This window comes from Petromyzon marinus, chromosome 55 (genome assembly GCF_048934315.1).
Source record: "Petromyzon marinus isolate PM22_M1 ecotype Great Lakes invasive population chromosome 55, UKy_Petmar_22M1.pri1.0, whole genome shotgun sequence".
NCBI lineage: Eukaryota > Metazoa > Chordata > Hyperoartia > Petromyzontiformes > Petromyzontidae > Petromyzon > Petromyzon marinus.
Window position 1 is genome coordinate 9,332,140 of NC_133721.1, and position 15,332 is coordinate 9,347,471.

The 15,332-nt window shown below is 51.7% G+C and overlaps 1 protein-coding gene across 10 annotated transcripts in view; it reads left to right on the forward strand.

Moving 5' to 3' along the window:
• LOC116954405 (mediator of RNA polymerase II transcription subunit 12-like protein) overlaps window positions 1-15,332 on the forward strand; it is an 88,703-nt gene that overhangs the window by 59,320 nt on the left and 14,051 nt on the right. For all 10 annotated transcript variants that reach the window (XM_076052333.1, XM_076052335.1, XM_076052326.1 and 7 more), the window contains exons 23-37: window positions 318-435; window positions 1,631-1,735; window positions 2,108-2,221; window positions 2,814-3,082; window positions 3,340-3,528; window positions 4,623-4,694; window positions 5,148-5,344; window positions 6,448-6,609; window positions 7,447-7,558; window positions 7,889-7,978; window positions 9,089-9,198; window positions 9,429-9,564; window positions 12,830-12,991; window positions 13,449-13,664; window positions 14,120-14,278. In XM_076052333.1, the coding sequence (XP_075908448.1) occupies window positions 318-435; window positions 1,631-1,735; window positions 2,108-2,221; window positions 2,814-3,082; window positions 3,340-3,528; window positions 4,623-4,694; window positions 5,148-5,344; window positions 6,448-6,609; window positions 7,447-7,558; window positions 7,889-7,978; window positions 9,089-9,198; window positions 9,429-9,564; window positions 12,830-12,991; window positions 13,449-13,664; window positions 14,120-14,278 (2,211 nt within the window). The remainder of the gene's footprint in view (window positions 1-317; window positions 436-1,630; window positions 1,736-2,107; window positions 2,222-2,813; window positions 3,083-3,339; window positions 3,529-4,622; window positions 4,695-5,147; window positions 5,345-6,447; window positions 6,610-7,446; window positions 7,559-7,888; window positions 7,979-9,088; window positions 9,199-9,428; window positions 9,565-12,829; window positions 12,992-13,448; window positions 13,665-14,119; window positions 14,279-15,332) is intronic.

Sequence of the window (15,332 nt, forward strand, 5' to 3'; positions counted from 1 at the left end):
ATATCGCTGCCCAAATCTTCGCAAATGCGATCTCTGCTTTCCATCGTGGCAATTCGATTGGAATCTTCCAATCGGATCACAGGCAGAGGTCACGTGACTGCCTTGGATTGTGTGCTCTGTCCGCCAGTCATTGTTAATCAGACACTCTATCAAATCCTGTTTTTTTGGACCAGGCAGAACTCTCATCCGTCACGCTTTACTGCTGCCTTACCACGTTTCTCATATTGAATGCATCGCCAGCGATTGTGAAATAATATTCTTACGAAATGTTTCCTGGCGCTTGGTGTCGACTGCACTGCTCCTGTCTGGCCGTGCAGGTGAGCGACCTGTCATTCCACGACTCGCTAGCCACCTTCATCGCCATCCTCATCGCTCGCCAGAGCTTCTCGCTTGAGGACGTCATTCAGCACGTGGCGTTGCCCTCCCTCCTCGCCGGTGAGTGGTGCCCACTGGATTCCCCCCCCCCCACTCCATATCCAGTGCCTTGTGGCTCAAATCGTTGCCACTCGATGAAGATATCATCATGGCTAAACTAAACTATTTTTATTTTACCAGATAAGGCCAACTGAGATATATATCTCTCTTTTTCATAAGAGACCTGGCCACAAACGATAGCTCATGGCTCATCACGTGAAAATGTATAGCAGCCAAATACTCTTAAACGCACGTCGATTCTAAATGTGGAGAGAAAAAGCAGAGGACCCAGAGAAAAATCCACACGAACACGGGGAGAACATGCAAACTCCAAATATATAGGCGTCTTGATCCGGATCGAACCCACAACCTCCTGTATACTGGGTGTGGTAGTTAACATTTTGCATTCTGCCACCGTGGCACTCCATTGCCGTTGATGCCACCACACGTCGTCAGCTCTTTATGCCCTCTGCCAGATCTCACAGATGTTTGCACAGGAGACACACAACCTGCAAGAACTGCCCCTAACAGCATCCAACCGTCTGGTCTTAGGTCTTCCCCTTGGTCACCTGACACGTGGAGACCGTCCCATTGGCTGCCTTGGCACTCGGCCCTCCTCCGTTGGGCACACACGTTCCACCCAGTGCAACTTTATTTTTTGCCGAATTATTTGTACAACACTTACCCTGCCATGTTCTATTTCTGTAGAGTTCTGCTTTGCCCATCACAAGCATGTTCTGCCAGTAGGGGGGGTGGGGGGGGGGGCGATGTTGCATTGTGGATTGTCTCATTTAAGAAATCGTAAAATTAATTCAGGATTTGGAAAATTTGAAGCGTGACGCGAGGCAATCGCGAACTACTCTTTTTTATCACAACTTCACGGAATATTTAACGCCCACCATGATACAGACACCGCTTATTTCGAGGTTACGACGCACACAGTATTAACCGGTGCGGCCGCCGGGCTTGAACCTCGAACATTTCCGGCGAGCTTTGTGATTGTTCTTCCCCCCGCACCTCCCGATTAGCACGGTCGGCTACGCACGGTGCGAAAGAAGTTCAACATACCTACATAATGCTCACACAGAGATCCATGGACTCGCACAGAGACCTATAGTTTATAGTCCTTCCCCCGCACCTCTGATTAGCACGGTTGGCTACGTACGGTGCAAAATTAGTTAAACGTGTTACGTACGCGTCGTGTTTCCTCGTGCAGCTGTGTGCGGAGACTCTGACGCAGAACCCGGAGCTCGGCTCACCTGCCGTCTGCTGCTGCACCTCTTCAAAACTCCGCAGGTCACGCCGTCCACGCCGCCAGGAGGTGATGTCGCACACCCGATGTTCGTGTAGCCGCCTGTGTTTTCGCACAACCATGGCAATGTAGAATTTCCCGTCATCTGTAGCGCACTAAAATGTACATTGATAAAGATGAGGAAGTCGAGAACTGCTCGTCCTAGAGAGAGAGAGAGAGACAGAGAGGACTGGCTTTCTTCGTAGCAGTGTGGAATGTCCACCAATAGCTCGGGTTCACCGATAGAGGCGTGAGCACAGCCCCTGGTGTTCGTTTGAGCACAGAAGAGACGCTTTGTCTGGAACCTCTTTTGTAAAGTGGTCATTGCGAGCAAGCGTTGCCCCTTTAACGCAACTCTTCCTCCCACCCCCCCCCCCCCACCACCTTCGCCCCCCTACCCAGGTAAGTCCAGCCCTGGCATCCGCTCATCGTGTGACCGGCATCTGCTGGCCGCGGCTCACAACAGCATCGAGGTGGGGGCTGTCTTCGCTGTGCTCAAGGCCATCCTCATGCTCGGTGAGACACGGTCCCCTCACTAATGAACGGATCTTCCTGCTGTTCCGTAAAGTCGGAGGGGGGCGGGGTGGGCAGGCGGGGCTGGGGGGCTCAACAATAGGTCTCCAATACGAGTGAAAATTTAGAACAGAGTTGCGTTGCTGTGTACATACGTATGTACGTTGAACTTCTTTTGCACCGTACGTGGCCAACCGTGCTCATCACAGTGAGGGAATCGCACCGTACGTGGCCAACCGTGCTCATCGCAGTGAGGGTATCGCACTATGAAAAACGGGCCAGATTTCTCAAAGAGTTGCCCAAAATGTCGAGATATAAACCAGGAATAAATTAACTTTTTGCAAATATGCAAACATATTATGCCCTGATAGATATACCCGTTAGCTTCCATGTTGTTAATCAAATTCTTCCAACGCTTTATGGAATCCATGCGCGTGCATGATTTTTCGAGTACTCGCTGTGGAGACCTCTCATGTGATTTATTCTCACAGCTCCTACGACATTCGATGCCACTAATTACTACACTGCAGACCTCTGCTCGTCTTCATCATCAACACTTCATGGCCCCTCTGCGCCCTTGCGATTCCTTCCGTAGGCGACATTGATCTGGGTGGGCAAGGCCTGCACAGCTCGCACGGCGACGACGTGAGCGTGGCGAGCCTGCTGGCGCCTATCCGGGGTCTCGACGACGCCGCCGACGACGAGGTCCTGAGCGGCGGCGGCGGCGGCGGCGGCGCCGGGGGTGCCGGTGCCGGCGGCCCCGGTGGCGGCAAAGGGGCCCGGCCGGGCGGGCGCGTCACCGCCATCGAGACGGCGAGCCTCAGCGAGTACGCCAAGTTCGCGCTCAAGACCATCTGCCAGCAGGTGCTGCCCCCAGCGACTGCGCACGCACGGCACAAAGACAACGACGCACACGAGGACCAATCGCTATCGAACGCACCGTTCGCTCCGAGTGTCCTCGGCTGCCGAGTCTGTAGACATCACCTAACGACAGCGTGGACTCCTTCGGCGTCCCGGCTTGCCGTCTCGTTGCTGTGAGCCTGCTCTGGCCTGGGCTGGCCCCGCACGGTTCCCCTTCCCATAACCCCCCCCCCCCACCTCCCTTGTCCGTCCGTCCTCAGGAGTGGGTGGGCGAGCGCTGCCTGAAGGAGCCCGAGTCGCTGCGTGACGACAAGGACCTGCTGCTGGACCCCGTGCTCTCCAACAAGCAGGCGCAGCACCTGCTGCAGCTCATCTGCTACCCCCACGGGCTGCCCGATGCGCAGGACTCGGACAACCCGCAGAGGCAGCGCATCAAGCGCATCCTGCAGGTCGGCACGATCTCGCGCATCACAACAACAACAACAACCACCACCATTCGACACGTAAGTGGCGGTTGACGTCACCACGGAGCTCTTGCCAGGCCAGGTGCGCTTTAAGGCTACGTGAAGTCTTGAACGCCCACTGGCGGGAGATCACGGGACAGACCCAGGTGCCACGTGTACACACACGCACACAAAAACGAAGGTCCCCCCCCCCCGTATACCCTGTAACAGACTGTTGGAGCAGGTGCTGTTCGCGAGCTCCTTTGAAGGCCAGTACGATACACGAGGGGGTGGGTGGCCAGCAACCACGCCTTTGTCTCCCCAGTGGCAATGTTTTTAAACACCGCACCAGGTACTCATTGAGGCTGAGTCGACCACGGGGAGGCCCAGGACCGATTCAGATAATAGTCACTGGTGTTGGTCGTGAGCGGAAATCAAACTCGGATCGCTGGGTTCATTGCGCTGTGCGCTAACCACTACTACACACACACACTTGCATAGGCACACAAAGTTTAGCCTATACAGGCGGTTTGGGCAATTGCTATTAGCGAGCACCTATAATCGCCAGCATGGCAGACGAGAGGGGGTGGGTGGTCAATACCGCACCCTGCCGACTTCATCTTCTCAGTGCTGACGTACACACTCTGCAACAGGTACTAATTTAAGGCTGAGTCAATCTAGGGGAAGCCTCGGACCAGTTTGGATATTAGTCACAGATATTGGACGTGAGTTGGAATCGAACTCGGGTATCTGGGTTTGTAGCACAGTCGGCTAACCACGACACTTTCACTCCCTGGACGCATACGTCAGCTGTGGCCATCTGGGTTCTTGAACAGGGCTATTCGATTATAGAAGTGATCAATTACTCTCCCGATTATCAGTCGAATTCCCCAACTAATCGGATAACATGAAAATAGGTAAATGTTCAGCCCTGCTAATGCTTCCTTACACCGCTTCTAGCGGAAGGGCCTCTTCTAGAGAGTAGTTGGCCTACTCTTCCACGCTGGACAGACACCACTTTCTGCCCTCCGATCATGCAGCCAGTTGATGGTGTCTATCCGTTTGTATCTAACACTGCGATGTGGTTTTTTTGTCGACAGCACCTAGACCAGTGGACGCTCAGGCAGTCGTGGTTGGAGCTGCAGCTGATGATTAAGCAGTGTCACAACTCCGTAAGTTCACATTGAGCTGGAATATGAAATGGTTAAAAACATATTTTTGAACAACTCCTTCAGGTGCCTGTCATTTTAGTTACCTAAAAATGTACAAAGTAAAACATTTAACCTCCTCTCTTTTTTGGACCGAAAACAGTGTTTACCACACATGAGGTTTTTGGTTTTGTTTCTGTGTGGCTCTCCAATGTGTATTTTGGGTTGTGCCGTGTGCTGTTTGACATGATGTCCAATGTTTTCGCTCCTCCTCCTGTAAAAGTCCCCCCTGCTCTATCAGAGAGCTATAACCGTCTTTCTCATTAAATTAAACCACTTTTGAAGTACATGTTAGGTTATAACCATTCCTACATTGTAGTACCACTATTATGTGCGCCTTTAAGTAACTCCTAAGTTTTATCACTGTTGTTGGTTTGCGTAAGACCCTAACACACCGTCATAAATGTGCGCGTCCAGGAAATGAACAACCTCCTGGAGAACATAGCCAAGGTGACCATCGAAGTCTTCCAGCAGTCGGCCGAGATGAACAGCTCCTCCAACCTCATGTCGCTCGGCCTTTTGGGACACGGAGGGGGCGGCCCTGGCACAGGTGTCGGCAGCAGCGATGCTGCGCAGAACGCAGCCGCGGCCGCCAAGAAGAAGCCCTTCCTCAGGTCGGGCCCGGCCACATCTGTCGGCGTTGCTTGGCGGCGGCGTGGCCGAGCAGCTGCGGCGCGTTCGCCGCTATAGTTGCGGAGGTCCACGGTTCGGTTCCCCCGGCGGCTGCCCTAGTTAATGCTGCCGGTTCGGTGACCGTAAAATAACCGCCGTCTGCTTCGCGGTGGATATTGTAAAAAAAAAAAAAATCCCAATTTGGTGAATCACGACGGGAAAATTACTTGACTTGGGGAAAAAAACCGCATCGCAACTGGCCTCCCCCGGACCGGTAGTCTAATGCCCACTTGCTGGCTGGTGCTGCGTTTACTCCGTGCCTCTTACAGGCGGCTAGCAACTGGTGGCCTCCTTGGCCAGATTACAGCAAGGCATTGTCTAACGGCTGAGATGACATGTAAGGCGCTTTGAGTTGCCACATAGATACAAATCGTTATCCAACTAGCCGACTTGAAATTTCTGTCGGTAGGGTAATGGATGTATGCACAATGCTTTAATGGGTGCCTGGAAAAAAAGGGTTAGGGCAGTTCTTGGAGGTCGCGTGCCGACGGCACAGATCCTGCCAGATCCTGCAGAGCGCAGAGAGCGTTGTCAATGTGCGGTGGCACAAACAGCTTTAGCCACGGTAACATAATTTTTGTTGTTGTTCATGACAACTCAACGCGAGCCCAGTACAAAGCGCCGATCACAGGGGGGGGAACAGAAACTCGGCGAACAGCGGCCAGATTTCGGCACGACCAGAAATCTGTCGTGCCGAAATCTGGGCTCGCTGCCCCACCGATGTGGGAACCACGGTGCAGAGACATGAGGTTTATATGGGGGAGGGCCCAAAGTAACGTTTCAAAAAAAGATACTTTTACAAAGTTGCCGAGCACAAGGCCCAAAAAATGTCAGTCGCAAACAAAAACAGAGCGGTGAAACTTGTCATTCAGCAGGCGTTAACACGGTTCTTTAACTGAGCAAGGTTAATCGGAGCATGGGGGGGGGGGGGGAAAAGACGATCGGAAGGAATCCCAAAGTCGAGCGGGCGCGAGGGAAGAAGCGAGAGAACGGTGGGCGACCTTGATCGCGGAAGGGACCCGCTTTTTTGTTGTTTTACGAGCAGCTCGTCGGAGCGCAAGGGCGTGTGGCTGGTGGCGCCGCTCATCGCCAAGCTGCCCAGCTCGGTGCAAGGCCGCGTGCTCAAGGCGGCCGGAGAGGAGCTGGAGAAGGGCCAGCACCTCGGGTCCTCCTCCAAGAAGGAGCGCGACCGACAGAAACAGAAGAGGTACGCGAGCGCGCACGTGTGTGTGTGCGTGTACACGGTGTGCGTGTGTGTGTGGGGAGCGATAGCGTAGCGGTTAGCGCGCTGCGCTATGAACCTGGCGACCCGGGTTCGATTCCCACTCACGGCCAACACCAGTGACGATTATTTGAACCGGTCCTGGGCCCTCCCCCTAGATCAACTCAGCCTCCAATGTGTATCTGGCGTGGTGTTTCATCATCACCACTGGGGAGATAAATGCGACTGGGCGTGGTGCTAACCACATCGCCCCCCTAATGTGCAGTGCTGGCCTTCATAGGTGCTCGCAAACAGCAATTACGCCGACAGTCTGTATACGCTATTTGGGGGAGAAGTAGGTTGCTGTCGACCAAGGCTCCACCACTCGGTGGGAAGCCAACAGGTCGTTTATGCCAAACAAGAATGGACCTGACCCTGCCATGGGAATGCGGGATCTGCATTTCAGGCTCAGATCTGCATTTCAGGCTCAGGACCAGTGATGTCTACGAGATATGTTACGTTTTAAGCTTTCAACGTTTGTTGAAAAGGGTTAAAAATGACATTGACGTATTTGTGGGTTTCTCTCCCATTTGGTGCATGTGGGCAGTGGGCGGTTTTGGCTGACGCCCGCTGCCCTATCACCGATACGGGAACTGCTTTTTGCCTTTTTACTTTGTCCTTCCCCTTCACCCGCACTTCCGATTAGCGCGGTTGGCTACGTACGGTGCGAAAGAAGTTCTTCGTACACACACACACGAGCATGGAGGGGTGGGGGTGGGGGGCAGGGAGCAATAAAGAGTGGGACGTGTGCGTGTCTGCGCGCGCGCGATGTGTCCGCCGCAGCATGTCGCTGCTGAGCCAGCAGCCCTTCCTGTCCCTGGTGCTCACCTGTCTCAAGGGCCAGGATGAGCAGAGGGAGAGCCTCCTAACGTCTCTGCAGAACCAAGTCAACCAGGTGAATTAACCATTTGAATGATAATTGTGAGAGGCGTCATCAGCAGGCACGATAATAGAACAATTCTGAAACATTTCATGAAATAATTATTCTCACCGCAATCCACTAAGCCATATATTGTCAGGCTGCCTTTAATATCCCCTGCTTCTGAATTTTTAAAATGTGCCAGATGTTGAATTGTTGACCAAAAATTAAAGGAGGCCTTTCCGATTTAAACCCAGCCATTTTAATCCGAGCTAAACACATCGCGCGGATGCTCTTTCGTGTCTGCCCGCTTACACATGCGCGCATGTTTTGCCGACGCTTGCGCGTGGCCGATCCCTACCACAGATCGTGAGCAACTGGCAGGAGGAGCGGTACCAGGACGACATGAAGGCTCGGCAGATGATGCACGAGGCGTTGCAGCTTCGTCTCAACCTGGTACGACGGGGGACACCCTTCACCGTTAACACCAGCGTGACCTTTCTGTGGTCAGGCCCACACCCCCCCCCCCTCCATAGGCGAGCAGCTCTATGCCATTTTCATCTCCGTATGGTGTAGCTGCTTCCAATGCGTGTTTGCGGGGCGGCAGGGCTGGCGCAGTGGTAACTCTCGTGCCTCCAAGGTTAAGAAGAGGGCCTGGGTTCAATTCTTGACACGGGTTCCTTTCTGCGTGGGGTTCGTACGTTCTGCCACTATTCTGCATGCGTTTCCTCTGTTTGCCAGTTTCCTCCCATAGCACAAGAACATTGGTCCAAACATAGCAGAGCAAAAAAATTGACCTGCAAATTACTCAATCGGCACCACACACATCAACATTGACCTCCACTGCAAAATGTCTTGAGACTCAAAAAATTAAACTTAAAGCCACTGGGTGATGCGCTTTCTCATGCACAGCCCCTGCAGCCTGGAATACCCTCCCACTCCACTTCCGACAAATCAGCTCCATCGCAGTGTTGTTCAAGTCCTCAACTGATGGCCTTTTTGTTCATCCAGGCACACGCTGAAAAATGGGCAATCGCTTTTTGGACATTGGACCGATTGATGTAAATTTATTGTAACTGTTTTTGGCACTCCACCACCACCACCCCTAATGGAAGGTTTACTGGCTTGGTCGGGAAGTTGGGGTTTGTGTTCCGGGATGTGTGGTAGACCTTGTGGATTAATTACTTTGTTGTGATAACTTTGTTGTTGTTTGCGCTTTATTGTTTCGGTGCCATTTCTTAAAATGCAAATCAATTTATAGCATTTTTGACATGCGATTTTCTGGATTTTTTGTTATTCTGTCTCTCACTGTTCAAATAAACCTACCATTAAATTATAGACTGATCATTTCTTTGTCAGTGGGCAAACATACAAAATCAGCAGGGGATCAAATAATTTTTTCCCTCACTTTACAATTAATCTACAGCGTTATGGGATGCTACTAGCATGAATGATACCGTATTAAATGAAAGTATTATTATTCATTCATAATGATAGTGAAATTTACCGGTCTGTCTTACCCCCACTCACCCCACCGAAATCCCACTTGTCGCTGGCACCGCACAGGTCGGAGGGATGTTCGACACGGTCCAGCGCAGCTCGCAGTGCACGACCGAGTGGGCGGTGCTGCTGCTGCAGATCGTCAGCACGGGCACCGTAGATGTACAGACCAACAAGTGAGTCGTGGCCACGCATTCCATAAAAACTTCCTCCACTAGACAGAAGGGGGGGGAGGGGGGGGGTTGTCTGCTGCTGTATTTTGCCAGCTGTTGTGACGTGCGGATGCCCACCAACATTATTTTAGATCCTCCTTCAGCCCCCGCGGTAAGGCAAAGGTTTTCCACTCACGTTTTAACGACCCGCGAGCGCGGCGTGTCCGCACGTTTGGGCGGTGTGCGCGCGACAGTGAGCTCTTCACGACGGTGCTCGACATGATCGGTGTGCTCATCAACGGCACGCTGGCCTCGGACCTCTCGAGCATCTCGCAGGGCATCATGGAGGAGAACAAGCGCGCCTACATGAACCTTGTCAAGAAGCTGAAGGTGAGCGCCGACGCCGCCGATGCAGCTGCTTAGACTGTACTGACTGGGATATGTTCACGACTGCTACCAATAGTCTAGATGAACTCACAGAGGCTGTGACGTCCTACATCAGCTTCTGTGAGGACTGCTGTATCCCAACACGTACCAGGGTGAACTTTAACAACAATAAGCCCTGGTTCTCAGCAAAGCTCAGAAGGTTGAGGTTGGAGAAGGAGGAAGCGTTTAGGAGTGGAGATAGAGACAGATTCAAGGAGTCGAAGAACAGGTTTAGCAAAGCGGTGAGAGAGGCTAAACGACTGTACTCAGAGAGACTAAAACACCAGTTCTCTACAAACGACGCTGCTTCTGTCTGGAGAGGGCTCAGGCAGATCACCAACTACAAACCCAGAGCCCCCCACACCACTAACGACTCCCGCCTAGCCAACGACCTGAACGAGTTCTACTGTAGATTTGAAAGACAATTGGACTGTCCTGAACCACCCCTTCCAACCCAAGAGGCCCCATCCCCCACCAATACTACAGAGACGACTATCTCCTTTCAGGAGGGAGAAGTTAATAGACTTTTCAAGAGGCAGAATCCACGCAAAGCAGCCGGGCCGGACTCTGTCTCTCCAGCCACCCTCAGGCACTGCGCTGACCAGCTGTCTCCGGTGTTCACCAACATCTTTAACACCTCCCTGGAGACATGCCATGTACCAGCCTGTCTCAAGTCCTCCACCATCATCCCTGTGCCCAAAAAGCTAAGGCCAACAGGACTAAATGATTACAGACCGGTCGCCCTTACATCTGTGGTAATGAAGTCTTTTGAGCGCCTGGTCCTGGCACACCTCAAAGCCATCACAGACCCTCTCCTGGACCCCCTTCAGTTTGCCTACAGAGCCAACAGGTCTGTGGACGATGCAGTTAACATGGCCCTCCACTTCACCCTACAGCATCTGGACGCCCCAGCATCCTACGCCAGGATCCTGTTTGTGGACTTCAGCTCTGCCTTCAACACCATCATCCCTGCCCTGCTTCAGGACAAGCTCTTCCAGCTGAACGTGCCATACACCACCTGTAAATGGATCACAGACTTCCTGTCTGACAGGAAGCAGTGCGTTAAGCTGGGAACACAAGTCTCTGGCTCCAGGTCCATCAGCACCGGAACTCCTCAGGGCTGCGTCCTTTCCCCTCTGCTCTTCTCCCTGTATACCAACAGCTGCACCTCCAATCATCTGTCCGTCAAACTATTGAAGTTTGCGGATGACACCACCCTCATTGGGCTGATCTCTGGTGGGGATGAGTCTGACTATAGGTGGGAAGCTGACAATCTGGTGACCTGGTGTAGCCAGAACAACTTAGAGCTAAATGCTCTAAAGACAGTTGAGATGGTTGTGGACTTCAGGAAGAATACAGCACCACTCACCCCCATCACCCTGTTAGACTCCCCAGTAAAAATTGTAGAGTCCTTCCGCTTCCTGGGCACTATTCTCTCCCGGGACCTCAAGTGGGAATTGAACATCAGCTCCCTCACCATGAAAGCTCAACAGAGGATGTACTTTCTACGGCAGCTGAAGAAATTCAACCTGCCAAAGACAATGATGGTGCAATTCTATACAGCGATCATTGAATCCATCCTCACCTCCTCCATAACCGTCTGGTACGCTGCTGCCACTGCCAAGGACAAGAGCAGACTGCAGCGTATCATCCACACTGCTGAGAAGGTAATTGCCTGCAATCTACCGACCCTCGAGGACCTGCACACGACAAGGTCTATGAGGCGAGCGAGGAAGATTATGGCCGATTTCTCCCACCCTGGACACTCTCTGTTTCAGCTACTCCCCTCCGGCAGAAGGCTTCGGTCCATCAGGACCAAAACCTCACGCCATAAAAACAGTTTCTTCCCATCTGCTGCTGGCCTGTTAAACAAGGCCAAGGGCTAACACTGTTTTTAACATTTGATCTACATAACGACACGTTGCTGATATTAACTATGTTTCCCTATTTGTATTTTTAAATTATATCTTAAAGCTATTTTATATTCGATATTTATTTAATTTTATATACTTCAGCCCCTTAGTGTTAGACTTTTAACCCTTATTATAGTAAGACTTGTTTAAAACTTATTTAAGATTTTAGATTCCTATATGTTGAATGTATGCACCATCCTGCCAAAGTAAATTCCGTGTCGGTGTGAACTTACATGGCGAATAAAACCCTTTCTGATTCTGATTCTGATTAACAACGTCGCCCGGCATGCAGGACGTCGTGGGTTCGACCCCGACCATAACGACGCCTGCATATTTTTGGAGTTTGTGGTGTCTCTCTCCCCGTGGTCGCGTGGATTTTTCTCCGGGTCCTCCGCTTTTTCCCTGCGCATTTAGAAACTTGCGTTTCGAGTATTTGTTGTAAATTTCCTAGTGATAAGCCACTTCGTTGAGCTATTATTTGTGATAGCCAGGTCACTTCTGGAAAAGAGCTATCCAGCTCAGTTGGCCGTACCTGGTAAAATAAGAACTTTAGTTTAGTAAGCGCAAACAGAGTCATGTTTCTTCGCACGCAAGGCTGCGACTTAAAATTCTAGTTTGTCATTGGCAAGGTCGTGCCTCCCTGGCTTTATCAATTTGCCAGTTGAGCCGAAGCACTGCGAATTTAAAGACAATCCCTAAATATTTACCATTTGTTCAACGGGGGGGAGTGCATTATAGTCGACACATGTACAGTCGTAGTACAGGCATAGATGCAGAGAAGAAGATGGGATCCTCAGCACAACCTGCAATATATTAACAGGTTGGAATGACATTCCGTTGCCTTGTATACCAAAGGGGACAATTTGAGAGGATGTTGTCGCAGATAACTGAAACTTCATTTTTCCATACGCATGTCGAGTTGCGCTGCCGATATGCCGCGGCTTGTGCCACATTACCAGGCGTGGCCAGAAGGCCTCTATTTATCAATGCTTTGCTACTCAAGGTAGATTGACAGCGGGATCCATAGGTTTGTTGCAGGATCCGTAGACTTAACGTTGTGGTAATAAGACACACCGCTTCAAATTGGTTCTTTATGCTCACAGTTCATCGAGCTATTGTTAAGCATCCGCTAACATGGGGGTCGGCAGCCTGCGGCTCCAGACCCACATGCGGCTCTTTAAGGACTGCTGTTCCGTGACGGTATTCACATGCATCGCCGCTCTTGAAATATCGATTTATATTTATTTATTCCCGAACTCGAAATAGAAATGGATCCTCTCGTTATTTTGGGTTTGCCGAACCCCCTGTGCTAACAGAAGGAGCTGGGCGACAAGCGTTCGGAGAGCATCGACAAACTGCGCCAGCTGTTGCCGCTGCCCAAGCAGACGGTGGACATCATCACGTGCGAGCCCATGGGCTCCCTCATCGACACCAAGGGGAACAAGATCGCCGGCTTCGACTCCATCGACAAGAAGCAGGTTTGGCGGCCGCAGCACGACCCGGGCGAGAGGCAGAGGTTCCGATGTTAGGAAGGTGCTGGCAGCTGCGCACTTTTAAATCTCGATTGAAAACTCACTTAAATTTTGATTTAAAGCTTTCGTGACTGCAGTAATTCATATTCTTAGTTCTTTCGGTAAAGTCACGTTGAAGGGAAACAATAAAATAATAAAATACATATAAAACAATAAAAATTCTCACGACGTTTCGACCATAACACAAACGGTCGTCTTCAGGTGTTTTTTAATATATTTTATTATTTTGTTGTTTCCCTTCAACGTGACTTTACCGAAAGAACTAAGAATATGAAAACTCACTTCTTTGGAAACTGATTCTTGCGTTGAGCTCGTCGTCCTTCCCCCGCACCTCCGAACGGCACGGCCGGCCCCGTACGGCGCGATCACACCCTCCCGTTGTGTGCGTCCGCGCCTTCCCCAGGGCCTGCAAGTGTCCACCAAGCAGAAGGTGTCTCCCTGGGACATGTTCGAGGGCCAGAAGAACCCGGCGCCGCTGTCGTGGGCGTGGTTCGGCGCGGCGCGAGTCGAGCGTCGAGCCCCACGTTACGAAGAGCAGCACCGGCTGCTGCTCTACCACACCCACGCGCACCCTCGCCCGCTGGCCTACTACCTGCACCCCATCCCGCTCCCACCGGAGGTACGCGCCAAAAGCTGTACCACACTCACCCACAGCCTCGCCTCGCTGGCCCGCTTACCTGCAACCCATCCCGCTCCCACCGGAGGTAGGAAGCCAAAAAAAAAACCTATTTAGTTTTTTTTTTTACCACATTAGCCCTACTGAGCTGTGTCACTACTATCTCGTCGTCATCGCTCCGAGAAACGGGTGCTATCGGCCAAGGCTCCACCACTCGGTATCTCGGTTGCTTAGTGGGCCTTACCTACTAAAATAAAAAAAAATAAAGAGTTTTAGTGAAAAACAACGGGCCCCATATATTCGTAAACAAACCCTGGGTGACGTGCGTTTTACACACTGCGGCATCACTGCTCCGACGACAGGGACACGCCCAGCAGCGTGCTAGCTGCTGGGCGTGACCCCGTTTGACTCTGCACGCGAAATGCACCGGCCTCCCGGTTTTCTGCCGTCCGCCGCAGGAGGTGGAACCGCCGGCGCCTCCGTCGGCGGGGCCAGTGGGGGGCGGCGCGGACGGCGACCGCAAGCAGGCCGAAGCGTCCGTGGAGGCCGCCAAGCCTCCGGAGGAGGACAAGAAACCCAAGAACACGCGCAAGCGCAAAAAGCCGAGCCAGAAGGAGGCGAGACGCAGTGCAGTTCGCGTCCCTTGCCAGGGGGCTGTCTCTGTTGGCCGAGTTGGATCGTTCGCTTGTTCATTCGTTTCTTGTTCGGTTCGTAGTTGTGCTAGGGGGGGGTTGGTGCATCGACCTTTCCGATGATCGTCTTGCTGAGGCGACTATTGATTCCGAAAGTCATAGAGTCGGGTCATCGATTTCGGTTCGGCGTTAGCGACGATCAAAACGATCGGCGTGCGAGAACGTTCACACGGTGGTTCTTCTGTCTGGCGCGTTCTCTCTCTCTCTCTTGGATTTCTGCGCGCATGCGCGCGCGCGCATCTCAACACATTTGGTGTTTGTACCATTCTCGTAGCCCCAGGCTATCGTGAGAGGCGCACCGTCTTTTCACAGATGAGTGTAGTTTCCCAGAAGAGATTGATGGCGTTCTGTGGTTTTGCCCATTGAAGTGAGGGATTTTTCAAATTTGGAACGTGACACCAACACACCTGGCCTCCTCTCTTGCAAATAACCTCACGGTGTCTATGAAATATATTCACTTTGTTTTGAAGAACGTCACGGTATCACGTTTTGTTGGGAATATTATTTTTTTTTCCCCGAATAACGTCACTGTGTTCGCGAAGTGGACCGCGCAGCAGACGGCACGTGTATTTACGGTTAAATACGCCTCGCAGCATTCACCAGGGCGGCCCGCTGGATTGGAACCGCCATCCCCCAGCAACATGCGACACGCATGCTACCATTTGGCCATGTAACCGCCCATATACAGTGAGGGAAAAAAGTATTTGATCCCCTGCTGATTTTGTACGTTTGCCCACTGACAAAGAAATGATCAGTCTATAATTTTAATGGTAAGTTTATTTGAACAGTGAGAGACAGAATAACAACAACAACAAAATCAAAAAAACGCATGTCAAAAATGTTATAAATTGATTTGCATTTTAATGAGGGAAATAAGTGTTTGACCCCTGCAAAACATGACTTAATACTTGGTGGCAAAACCCTTGTTGGCAATCACAGAGGTCAGACGTTTCTTGTAGTTGACCACCAGGTTTGCACA